Source organism: Coloeus monedula (genome assembly GCF_965178545.1).
Source record: "Coloeus monedula genome assembly, chromosome: 17".
Classification (NCBI taxonomy): Eukaryota; Metazoa; Chordata; class Aves; order Passeriformes; family Corvidae; genus Coloeus; species Coloeus monedula.
This window is the reverse complement of record NC_138797.1, coordinates 15,213,159-15,226,713: the sequence shown is the minus strand read 5'-3', so window position 1 is coordinate 15,226,713 and position 13,555 is coordinate 15,213,159. Positions and strand designations below refer to the sequence as shown.

Here is a 13,555-nt window from a genome sequence, read left to right as displayed (position 1 = left end):
AGGCAAGGGGGGCTGCCAGAGAAGAAAAACAAGCCAGGAATTTGCAAGCACAGTTCTAGCTTTCCATCAAGCAGATCAGAACACAGACCCCTGAACACAGAGAGGCTTGTGGGTTTATGAATAGGGGATTGAAATTTGATTATTTTTTATAACAATCCAAACAACTGTCCTTTAAATGGAGAGCTTTCCACTAAAAAATATGCTTTCCAGAAGTCTGCTGGTTTCATCATTTTGGAACAGAAATGGATCATCTGGGTAAAAAGATAAAAAAAGTTTAGGGTGGAGGGGTTTTTGTCATTAGGTCTCAGCACGGGGCTGTGCCAAAAGCCTGCAGGCAAGACCTGTGCTGTTCAACAGCAACAAAAAAAGAAACAGTCTGTAAACAGCCCAAGTCCTACTGTCAGCTACACTGAAAACTAATTGTTCACATCAGCTGTTCCCAACTTAGTTTGATACTCACTGCTCCTACTTCTGAGCTGGTGATGGTCTCCCTTGAAAACCCAGCTCCTTTCTCTGACTGATAAATCAAACCCCAAATTTCCATCCCCAGCCAGCGTGGCCTCACCAGGCTCTTCCCTGCTCCCAGGTAATTCTCAGAGGTGCTGAGGCTTTAATCAGTGGAAAAGGAGATGATGAGCTCTCCCAAAAAATTCAATACTGAGATCAGTGAGAGACAGAAAATTACTTTTCTCCCCAAACCATGTGACAATCAGAAATAATTTTCTACATTTTTTTCTACTCTAAACTATACTACAGAGTCTCATTCCTGTTTCTGCACAAAATTCATGCTAAATACAGTGGGGCTTAAGATTTTCAGCTAGTGCCCAGCTGCCAATCCTCCTTGGTTTCTTTCACAAAATTAGAAAAGTTAAAGGACTGGGGGGAGGGAAATCATTCATGGGAAACGTAATAGCAATATGAAAAGAACTAAAGGAGAGGTCAGGCCCCTTATAGATCATTGAATAGAATCCAGAAGGCAACTCTTTTATATCTTTAAATAGATGTAGTACACCCCTCTTGGATGAGGCTTTTGTTGGTTGCCAAGCATTTTAAGTGTTGTAGTAAGAACATGTTATTAAAAGGGGATTTAATATTCAGAAACTCAAACTCCCCAGTTTGGAGTTGCCTCATAACTCCTGGCATGTGAAATATATCCAGCCTTAAGCAACTGCTTTTAAAAAGCAGCCTTATTCCTACAAATGCAACATACTTTGCTACACCTACATCACTGCATCTTAATTCAAGGGTATAAACTTTTATAACTAAGAAATTGGAAATGGAAAAGAACCAAAACTTGCTCAGATTCTGTTCATTCCCTTTTTAAAACAAAACCCTGGCCTCACCATCTTTTTGTCATGGTATTAGGAGTAACTCCATAGTGAGGCAGCACTGGATCGTTCAAATGAGAATTTAAATGTCTTTGTTAGGTACAGCACAGCTGTGAACAATGGCCAGGGCAGGGTCAGGCTCAGCTGAGCCACAGCCTGGGCTCCCTCACAAATGAGGGCTCCAAACTCCTCATGGCTGGAGAGAGGCTGAAGGGGATGGACACAGAAAATGCAAGAGCTGATCCTGCCAGTCCTGAGGAGCTACATCAGCTGCTGCTGACAAACACATGTCACAGTCTCTTTAGGCTCTTTAGGGTGGGGAGGCCCTGGCACAGGCTGCCCAGAGCAACTGTGGCCATTCCCTGGCAGTGTCCAAGGCCAGCTTGGACAGAGCTTGGAGCAACCTGGGACAGTGGCAGGTGTCCCTGCCCATGGCAGGGGTGGAACTGGATGGGCTTTAGGGTCTCTTCCCACCCAGACCATTCCATTAATCCCTCAGCAAACCCCAGCCTCCCCCAGAGCCTGGTGAGGAGCCACCCACGAGCGGCCACCCGGACCCCGAGGGCTCGGCGGCGGCAGCGTGGCCACAGAAGCCACGTGCCTGGGAGCCCACAGCCCCCTCCCACTGCCTGAACTCTGGCTCTGGCTGTCAGCAGGGCTGGATTCCGGAGCCACAGAGCCGACCTCTGGCTGTGAGCTTGCTGTAGATCTGCGAGTTCACTTCCTTGTCCCGCATGTAGCATCGGATCTCCTCGGCCGCCTCGCGGATCACGGTGACAGCCAGCACAAACCCCTGCGAGGAGCATGGGGGGAAACAGGAGGGATGAAAAGGTCAGGAAAAAAATCACATCTGCCTCTAATAAGAGCAATATTTATCAGTGCCACTGCCAACAATCTGCACTGCCTTATTCTATCTTGTCTGCCTAAATCAGTACAGTGAGATGTGCTGCTGTGCAAACTCCCAGTACCAAACACACAGCAGCTGCTTTAAAAAAGAGTTGTTGCTTAAAATATATTTCAGTTTTATCATGATGCTCTCCCCAAGCAAATCTTTGCAAAGTTTACCTGAAGAATATAAGTACCATATTTCATTTCACCTCACAGGTGAGTAACTGACACTGAGGGGTTACACAGAATTCCAGGGTAAGGCAGGATCCCACAAATCTCAGTGCTCCCACCACCACAGAGCCACTGAAGTCAGCACAACTCCTCTGGGAGATTTCTTTACATAGAAATTTATACAGAAATCTGTATAACCCCCTTTTTATATACACAGATAAATAGAGAATGCATGTGCCTTCGTGTGTGTGTGTGTGTGTGTACAGACACTCCACCTACACAAACAACACTCCAAAGATATTTATGTGCACTACTCATGGTATAATTACATGTTCGCCTGATTAGGGTTTCAGTCCTACTTTCTGTGCATATGAGCAGTCACTTAATTTCCTCTTGCCACAAGGAAATGCCCACATCACATCCTTCACTGTATAAAAAATAATTAATTAATGCAAACCAGTTCTTTATGGGCTTGGTATCACAAAGTCATGTTTCTCCTAGAGACTATTAGCTCAGCCTCACCAAACAGTTAAAACACTCCTCATGCATCACAGAAAATGAACTTTTTACAACCTGTATTGCGTTGAAAATTGCAACCATGTACTGATTACTTTTGTCAATAAGGAACTTTAAGAAGGGAGCAGGATGATTTTAGGAACTGAAGATTTCCAATACATACATATATCTAAATGTGTGACCTAATTAATTTAGTAATGAAATGCATTTGTTCATTTACCTAGCAATTCCTACCTGCTTTCCAAAATAAAATTTAAAAAGCGTCAGCTATTTTCAGCTTGGGTTTCAGCTGCTTGAAGAGTCCTCAAATAATCACCCCAAAACATTCCCACATGTTCCAACTGCCTGTGTCATCTCATGTGTCATTCCAGCCCCAACACTTGTAACAGCAGCAGTAATGAACAAAGAATTTTCTTATCCTGCTTTCTGGCAGCTCATGTGCAAGTTCTAATTGCTCACCTGGCACAGACGAGTCACAACTGCCTATACAACACAGAGAGAGCTCCTCCACGTGCACCTGTATTTAATTTACAGGACAGGATCCTACAAAACCAGCAGCAGATTCATACAGCAAATGCAATACAGCATTTGAGAGAGAATTCATGGAGATCCAGGCTTTAACACAAATTGAATTTTAGCAGCAATGTCCCAAAGCTGCCCCTTCACTTCTTGCTGGCTTTTACCAGGGATTTCACTGCACTGAAAGTCTACATTCTACAACATGCACCGCACAGGCCTCAGGAAGCAAGTTAAAAATGTGATTTAAGGTGCAAACTTACACCCCACAGAAAAGGCAGCACAAGAAATTTTGTCAAGCACTGAAACTTTCTTGGGTAAATAAACCTTGAATGACCTACCAGAGGAACCCAGTATGTGTAAAGGGCACCAAGCCTCATTTCAACCACGAACTGAGAGCAGGCCAAGAGCAAGAAATAAAGGTTGAAGAAATATTTGAACTGGTTAAACAACACCTAAAAAAAAAAGCAGAAAAAAAGAGGAGGGAGGATGTTATACATGTTGAACTAACCACCAGAAACATTTCTGCATGCTCTCCTAGTGACTAAGTGCTGACTTGGGGCAGTTCTAAAGCAGTCCTGGACACTCAGGACAGATCAGGGTCTGGTTTGCTGCTGCCCTGAGGCAGTCTTGGCGTGAACTCTACCAAACACAACCCCACCATTTGCTCCAGCTCCTGATTCTGCACTTATCTACTGTAAAACCACCGAGAAATGGGGAAAGCAGTGGGGTGGGATGATGAAAAGCAACTTCATTCATGCTCACCCCAGGGAGAAAGGTAAAGAAGTTGTATTTCTGATTGTTGATGACATTGCGAGGGTATCTCTGATCTCTCTTCTCCGGGTGGCCAAGCCAGACAGTCCGAGGCCTGGGGTCTCTCCTCCCACAGCATCTTAAGCACTCGCAACACCTGCAGGAGGAACATTAATTAACAAATCAGTTAATTTTTAACACACTTCTCTGAGTCACACACAGCCACTGCAGCCCCTGGCCCACCTGCACCAGCTCCAGGTGCCTCACGGGACCTTCAGCCTGGCACTGAGGCCACCAAGAACTCTCTGCTCCCACAAATTTCAGTGAAGAAAAGCATGCCCTGCCCCACATTATAAATCCTGACTCGAGGCACAGAACCAAAGCGAGGTCAGGTCCGTCATGGCAGATGCAAAGGTGCACCAGCCATCCTTCCTGTACCTTGGAAAAGCCTCTCTGCTCAAAATCACCAAACCCTCCCAGACCCCAAAAGGGCATTCTGTTGTCATTGCTGCTTTCTGAAAGCCAATATCTCCCTTGTTCCTTCAAGGACAGACCTATTGAATTTCACTGACACTTGGGAGAGCCAACATCAGCCAGATTGATAACCAAAAGCTTCAGGGCTCTTAAAAAACATCTTTCCAGAATGTATCACAAAGATTTGTTCTTGAATCAAGCATTCTGCCCCAAAGGTTCTGTTCAGTGCACAGCTAACAAAGAAATAACGATTGCAGGAAGTGCACAAAGCACTCTGGAAGTCCCTGTCTTGCCAGAAGATACATGTGGTGCATTGAACAGAGCTCACAACTCTCCACACAGAAGGTGGTTACCTACAAAGAACTTAATTTTTAATGTTTCAAGCCCTGCTGGCTGCAAATAGAAAGAAGTGTTATCAGTTAAGTCAGTTCCCTGAGTACAGAAGAGGACTAAAACTCGACTTTGCTTCCAGAAATAAAGAGGTGTCACCATGTGATCCAGTGCTCCCCGAGCAGGCACAGGCATTCACTTCACCAGCCTGACTTGCAAGGTGACTTCTCACAGGCTTTCAAAACTACATAAAAGGACTTTTGCTTAATCAAATTACTTGGACATTATTCTGTTTCATGAAGAGTCACAGCAAAGCCCTGAAAAAGTGGATTTTTTCTAGTCTGTACCAAGAACAATCTAAGCCCTAAGTACAGATGCCACCCAAGCACAGGGAAGGTGGTTGTCTTCTAAAAGAAGCTTTGAGACCAAAATGCTGATGAGACAGCAGAGCACTGCACAGCACCCACACAGCAGTGCTGCAGGAACATGCAATCACAGGTTTTGGATGATGCCCAAGAGACTCCTTCGGCTCCAGGTTACGTCAAACCCTCCATTCCAACAGTTCGAACACCTAAATCAAATTACTGGAATGAAATTGATGCCATGAAGACTTTTTGCCTTTTCTTTTATACCCCTGTTATACCTTTTTACAGCTTCTGTATTCCTAGTGCTTTTCCCCTACATTCTTGGACTTGTTTGTCAAGCTGAGAGACTCAACATTTTAGAAGCTTCGTAGCCGGGGATCAGTGTGCCCCAGACCCCAAGGTCCTCTCCAGAACACATTCTGTAAACTGAGATAGAACCATCCAGGGGAAGGCTCCTTGGGGAGGGGGGCTCACTCGAGCCTCTCATTGGGGAATCTTTGATAGATCTGCTAATTAATAACACCTATAATGTTATACCCGATCTTTTGGGGTGGGCAGTTGGCAGGGTGCATTTCGGTGCATTTGACCTGGACGTGTGCACCTAAGGATCCTTAAAATAAATACCAAGATAAAATCCCTTTTCCCCTTCTAACCATGTTTGACTCTTGAGTTTAAGCCCAGGAAAAGGCATCAAAATAACTGGAGATGTTTTAATGTTCAGGTATACATAGAAGATATCTGATTCCCTACGGACTTGCAGCACCACTACTGCCATACCTGCTTGCCTCTGGATAGGGACAGTCCCTGTGATTCTGCATTTGTCACCTTTCTAAGCCAGTGGATTTCCTTCTTCGACTACTCCCTAGGTAGTGCCACACAACCATAATTAATATAAATACCCTAAATATAACCACTTCCAAAAGTTATGTTTGCCCCTGAAACTCTCAGTTTTTGTCAACTCTACAAACTATTTTTACTTGTTAAAAAAAATCTAGCTAGTAGATCCTTTTCCCCCACATTTGTGTATAACATCCACATTGAAAGGCAGTTGGTTACCAAGACCAGACAAACAGCAAAGCTGGTGTTAAACACTCAAATTCACAAGCTCTACTATAGAAGTGTATTTTATTAGCTGGATACCTTTTAATTGCAGTTTGCTTTTGTGTTTGTGGGTGAAGACCTAAGACAAATAGCCACTTGCATCCCAAATATATTCTAATGGAAAGTAGTGGAAATGGTGGTAATTTGGATTCCAACAGAATATAGATATGCTCTACAGGAAAAAAAGGGAGAAAAAAGTGGTTTTCCTTCTTTCACAAAGGAGAAAAGGCTCCAAAAAGAGGCTTTGCTCAAGGGAGCAAATCTGGTGTCCACACACCCTATTTCATCACAATGTGCTTTCCAGTCAGGAAAAATCAGTCAGTCCTTGCAATCAGACATCTGAAACCGTTTACCTTTGTTTATTTTTTAGGTTGGGCCTCTTATAGGGATTGTACTCGACAGCAAAAATACCCACACACCTATATCATAATATTTACAATAGGGTGACCTCTTGTAGCATTTCCACCGCAAACACACTCGTTGCTGTAAGAATGGTAATTTACAAATGCTGTGCTGCTATAGGGTTTGACAAACAACCTAAAAATAATGCAGCTCCAAGTGTAAGCAAGAAAGGGCACGGGAGAATCTGCTGAGTAAAAATAACAGGTTTGTGAAATCCCTGCCTGGCTGGAGTCACAGTTTTTGCAACCTCCTGAATGACAGGCAAAGCAAACTGAAAACCTAATTAGACAAACAAAAGAAAAACTTCCTGCCTAGCAAGTTTTGAAGGCAAATATCAGGAGTATCAGTGGCCAAGTAAAGAATATCCAGCATTTCTGCTGGAAATCTCCTACACAGCCTTTCAGCACGAGGTTTCTGTAAAGTATTTAATAAAAAAAAAGCCCAGCCAATGAACAGAATACTACAACCATCGCTTGCAACACTTTAACTGGGGAGCTTCCTCAGCGCTCAGGAATCCCAGCTCGGGAATCCCATTACATCACAGCCCAGGGCTGCAGCCTCAGCCCGGAACTCGGGCACCAGTGGCTGAAAATCCGGACAGCAAATCCTGACTTTTGCCCCATAAACGTTCCAGGATTTTTGTTCTGAAGGCACCTACTCAACCCCAGCGCTGGCATTTAACCCTCACCTGCTCTGTGACTGTGTTTTCCCCTCCTGTGCTTTGCTGGGTGGGCACAGAGCAATCGACCATCCGAACCCTGGGCTAGCAGGAATGTTATCTCACACAGTAATCCTTCAAGTGCCAGCCCATGGCTCGCTGAAATAAGTTAGAAAATGAACTTTTGGTAAGAGCAGAGTAATTTCTCAAGCACAGAACCATGTGCTCATTCTTCCAGGCAGATGTTTGTCACTCCTCCCAAACATATCCAATTGCCTTAATTTTTAATTGTTTTTAAACTTTTCAGTGATGTCTTAAACTTCACTGGGGAAGAATCAATAAGATCATTAGTTCTCCTTTTCCCTTTCTCCTCTGGAAACTGAATAATCTTAATGTAAAAAAGAAAAATCCATTCATTTGGGCACCAGAAACAAAGTTCTCTGAGCACACACAAATGTGTTTTCAGATTAGCTTTGCTGCCCATTAAATAAAAAGCCTTTGTGACTGGAGCTGTCAGCTTTTTCCAGTTACTTTACTTGTTCCTCCCTGGAAGAATTTTGCAGGCATTATGTAGTTCTGTGATTTGCTGTTTCTTTGGCTACCATCCCTACTTTTAAGCCTCAAGCTTAGGGACCCAGATGATGAAGGAAGGGGCTGCTTCATTTCTCCAAAATTCTCTGCTCAGAGCAAAGGCAGTGTCACAGGAGGAAGTTTCTGGCAGAGAAGTATTGGTATTATTGGAGTTCTAAAATGTTTTCCGTCATGAAATCTGAAGACTGCATCTTGGAAAGGGAAAGATTGTCTACAAAAACAGCTGAAAGTTTACACTGCTGCTGAGAAACGCTGATAAAATTAACGTGCACTTTCCAAGAACAGGAATCACAAAGTTACAGACATGTAAACAGTTTTCTATAAAAGTTTAGGAACACATTCCTAAACATTTCTCCCTCTCCATTTTGGAACTGGAGCACTGAAGAACAATCCTGCAGTAACTCCTGAAGTATAGAAAACTAGCAAGTGAGGGTAAACCATGGACTTTTAAAAAATATCACCTTACAGAAAGAACATGAAAAATACATGAAGACATCTTATATGGGGCAACTGATACAGAACTGTGCATTTCATATTTTAAATCATAACCTGACAAAAATAATAACAGGAAACAAACTCACAAACAGACTCAAACAGAGCCACAACCACTCAAAAGAATCTCTCTGGATGCAAACTGTACCTGAAATTCTGAGTCCTGTAAGTGATGCTGCCCTTAATCAGCACAGGGATCCAAATGAACGGGAGGAACTGAAGAACAGGTCTGCTCTGCACTTCACCTGGGATTATATTTGCTTACAACAACAACACATTCCCGGTGATGAGGTCAGAGGCAGTAACAGGGCAGACTGGCTGTCAGATGAACAGCCACTAGCAAGAAGCAGGTTTTATTTATAAATTCAGTGTGTTTGATGGAGAAGTATCTGAAGATCAAATGAAAAATGCTTCCATGCACTTTTTCCAAGTAAAACAAACCCAATGGCAAAAAAGTGCCACATTTGTGCAAACTGAGGTGGAATTTATCAAATTAGTGCTGAAGTTCATTGGCATATTTAGCCACTTCTGAACCAAGCCCATTCTTCAGATGATGTTTCTATGACCCTCATGGGCTGCGCTTGGCATCTTTAATACACAAACCATGACATTACTCTAAAAGGAGGGAACAATTTTGCATGGCTAAAGAAAACCAGAGCCATGCACAACCACCTTGCCCTTTTATGCACCTCCACATGAGTCATTCCATGAGAAACATTCCGGAACATTCGTGTTGCAGGCCATGCAGCCGGGATGGTTCTGGAAGGGGCCAGGAGCGCTGCAGTTCCCGCAGCCCACAGCCCATGTGTGGGAAGGCAGCCCAGCCCCAGCCCTGCATGTGCCAAGGCACACCCACACAGGCACACCAGGGCAGGAGCTGCCGTCCCTCTCTGTTGACTCTGAGATGGAATTTGCCATTTTAAACAGAGCCAGAGTACACAGGCACGTACAATGGCATGGCCTGATGAAGTGTTCCTGTAAAGCTCCTCCTTCCCCCTGCAGCTCTGGATCAAGGCCTTTACATGGTGGCAGCAGCGTGAGCACAGCAGCTTGCTGCTTTAAAAGAAGCCTTGCAGGATTGAGGACTGACACCACAAGCTATTTAGGGGAAAACTTGTGTCATGCGCTGAGCAGAGCACCTGAGGTACTCGAGGAACTTGCAGCTCCCTCCCCGGCACAGCGCGGCCCTGGGAAGCCCAGGCTCACTCCCATCCCACCACCAGTCTTGCTGCAATTAATGCCATCCTTCCTCCTACCTGGCACAGCGCTCACAGAGCTTTTCAGAGTGCTGCAAAGCACTGGGTGAACACAGCTGAATTCAAGGCACACAGCACGGGAATTCAGAGCTCAGCCTTTGATGGGAGCGAGGAGCCACACTGAAGTTGTGCTCAGGAACAGATCCCTACTTCTCCCACTTGGTTCATTAGGCACACGGCTTCTCTCTGACACAGACCTGAGCTGTCTGAGCCATCACTCATCTCTGCAGGGCTGTGGAGCCAGCTCCTCCCTGGCTTCTCTTCAAAGCGTGCCAGAGGCCGAGGGTAATGAGAGCCTTGCTGGATGGCACCTGCCCCACAGGTGAATTAGGCATTTCTCACTTTTATGTTAACTGAAACAAAGATTTCTATGAAGTCATTCAGTACAGGACCTGAAATCTGCTCCCCATTCCAGAAGACCACACTGACAAAAATCTGTCTGAAAACTCACCCTCACTGGTGGGGGAACCCCTGCAGTAGAAACCAGTTGGGGCTATGCTAACGTGAAGCCCATCAACACTTGCTTATCCTGGGTTTTCATATGCACCAAGGAATCTAACTTGGATAGGTTTTGTTTGGATTTTTCCTCAGAGGGAACAGAAGAGAGGAGGCCTTGATCATGGCTTAGGATTCCCAGGGCTCTGTTCTGGATGTGACACCAGGGACCTCCCAACCTGCTGGATGATTTCTTCCGTGGTTTATAACACCGGTTTGGATTGGCTTGACCCTGATGCTTTGCTATCCATCACTTCATCAAATACCAAGAGATCACATCACTAAAAGCAGGGTTCCTCATATATGACAAATCCCATCCCCAAACAGTTACTGCACCAAACAGAAACCCCAAATCCAATTTATTTCAACTGCTACTGAGTAAAAACCCTAGGCAATCTTCTTTCACATGCTGCTGGAATTTTTTGCTACTGCTGGAAACCCTCTCTGTGGCTGCTAATCAGGTAGAATCCACAGGCAATGAACCATAGCTTGGGTTAGCTGAGGGCAGGTTCTGCTAGGCAGCACTAACCACATCGGAACACCCAAGAGGCTCTTGGTGGAGATTAGAGAACTCCAGGAAAAGAAATCATTCAAGGAGCTTTGAGAAATTTCCCAGGCCATCACCTCTCCCCACTCCCTTCAATCACGCCACCAAATGCAGGGCCATGGTGGCTGCACCTTGTGGCACTTGCTCAGCGGTGCATGTGGCCCTGGCACGGGGGATTGCTGCTGCTGCATCACACACACCTCCCTGGCGAGGATACTGCCACAGCAGGTACCAGAAACAATGCTGGCAATAAGGAATAATTCTAACGCTGAGTAAACTATGTACAACGATGTCAGTTACAGGAATCTGAATCCAAACTACTGCCCAAAATATAAACGAGCGTGTATATTTCCCCTTGTTCTAACAGTGAAGATTTCCTTCAATATTTTGGTTTATTTTGCTAGTATCACTCGCCACATTTTAAAAACCCAAATTCTCCAGGGACAAATGAAATGCTGTGATAATTGACAGCCAGGTGACTTGGATACCACGTGCACCCTGCTGTGTGCAAACCAACCTGTCTGCACGGTGGTGCAATTTCATAATGGAAGAGTATTGGAAAACCATTTTTCTTATTAAACTTCCTGCATGGGAATACCGGTATAAATACATACACACGCCTCCTGTAGGGACGCATCGCACACTCAGGCTATTGCAACATGGCACACAAGGATATTGTGTTGCTGCGCTGATACAGTAAATGGGAGCCGGGGCCTTTGTTACACACACCAGCGATGGTCCAGCGCTCTTCCCCAGCCAAGGCCGAGGGATTCTCCAGCCCCGGCCGTGCGCCACAAGGGGATGGATGATGACAAGCAGAAGCCGGGCCGGGCGGGTGGCGGTGACACGGCCCCGGCCCGGCCCCTCCGGGCGCTGCTGCCCCGCCCGGCCGCGACCCCCGGCCGAGGGGCCCCGCTGTGTCCGCGGCTCCGGCACCGAAGGCCGGCGGGGCCGGGCCGCTCCCTGCCAGGGCCGTCCCCGCTCCCGCAGCCCGGCTGGATCCTGCCCTGCGCCCGGGCGTGCCACGGCAATGGCGTCAGGAGCAACCTGTCAGCGCCCGCCTGCCTCCCCCTCCTCCTCCTCCTCTTCCTCCTCCTCTCCTTCTCCTCCTGCCCGGGCTCGGGCCGCGGCCGCCCCCGCCCCGCGCATCCCGAGCGCGGCCCCGCCGCCGCCCCCGCCGCCTCCCTCACCCGCCGCGGTGCTTGCTGTCCATGCGCTTCTTCTGCCGGACCGGCTGCAGCGGGATGTTGTCGGTCATGGCCGCGGCCGCGGGGCGGAGCGGAGCGGAGGGAGCGGGGGATGCGCTCCCGGCAGCGCCCAGCCCGGCCGCCGCCGTCTGGCGGCACCGCCGAGGGGCCGGCCCGGCGCCGCCGCCTCCCAGCACGCAGGTGCCGCGCCCGCCCCGCCCGCCGGCCCCGCCTCCGCCCCGGGCACCGCCGCCCCGGCACCGCCGCCCCGGGCACCGCCGCCCCGGCTCCGAGGGATGCTCCGCCGGCCCCGAGCGCCGGCACCCGGCGGGTCCTTGGGCTCGGGTGGGGTCGGGTCCGCTCCACCCCGGACCGGGCAGGGCAGGGCAGCCCCGCCCCGCCCCGCCCCCGGCCGTCACCTGCTCTGTCCTTTACCCCATCCTGCCCCTTCCCCCGGCGCCCCGTGTTCGTTTCCCGCTCTCTCTCGGCCTCAGCACCTCTGCAGCTGAGCCCTGCTGTCTGTCCTTCACACCCGCACCACGCCCCGCGTGTCCTCTGCCTTCTGCAGCCAGCGCGGAGCTGCGGGGCTGAGCTCCCCTCCTCGGTACCGCTCCCCACCCGCGTTACAGGACTGTGATTTATGCTGCTGCTGCTGCTGCTTGCACCCTGCGTGCTCAGTGACCTTCACCCATTCCTCACAACGCCCATTTCTGGATAAAAATTCAGATGTCCTCTGCAAATTTAGGCACAAATTGCTCCAGCACTTCTGTTTATGATTTCAAGCATCTCGTTACACTGTGGATTACACCAGCCCCAAACCTGCAACTGTCATTTAATTTTTTTCCTTACAGTTGAAGCAGAGTCATCCAGACATTTTGCAATGAGAGCATTTCAGCAACACAGTGAAGAGTTACACCAGTTTCAGGCACCTGTACTGAGACTGTTTAGGCAGTTATTTCCAATGCCATCCTAACTTGGGCTGTCTTACTACAAAAACTGTTTGTAGGACTGACTTTTAGGCTGTACTTCAATTAAGTAATACCATGTTTTAATTTCTTATTTCCCAATCTACTGTTCTTACCTCCTCATGGAGACAATTGAAGTAGAAACAGAAATGCCCTCTCGCACAAACACTTCAGCTCATGAAACACATTTACTCTATTTTTTCTCACATTCTACATTTGAATGTTATAATAAGAAAGGATATGATGCTAGAATTCACTGCAAATGATAATTTAATAAAAGGAGCAACTGAAGAAGCGAAACAGGACCTTGTACTTGACCAAAACTACTCACACCATTGCCTCAGACCCACTGCCCTAATGCTGTACAGGCTGAAATGCCAGTCTGAGCCTCCAGCCTCGATTAAAATAAAACTTATCACATGCCATTTGTTACTTGCTTTGATGTGAAAGTGGCACTGGGTTTGAAAACATCCAACATTCTTTCAAGCAACACATTTTGGCCCTGGATGTCTTTGTGATC

At 47.2% G+C, this 13,555-nt stretch overlaps 1 protein-coding gene across 1 annotated transcript in view; it reads right to left on the bottom strand.

Annotated features, from left to right (window-relative positions):
* Positions 1–12,141, bottom strand: part of ATP9A (ATPase phospholipid transporting 9A (putative)) — a gene marked incomplete at both ends in the record, with an annotated part of 44,183 nt that extends 32,042 nt beyond the window's left edge. The window contains 4 exons of the mRNA XM_082292662.1: positions 2,013–2,121; positions 3,761–3,874; positions 4,185–4,329; positions 12,074–12,141. Coding sequence (XP_082148788.1) covers positions 2,013–2,121; positions 3,761–3,874; positions 4,185–4,329; positions 12,074–12,141 — 436 coding nt within the window. The remainder of the gene's footprint in view (positions 1–2,012; positions 2,122–3,760; positions 3,875–4,184; positions 4,330–12,073) is intronic.
* Positions 12,142–13,555: the final 1,414 nt, after the last annotated feature.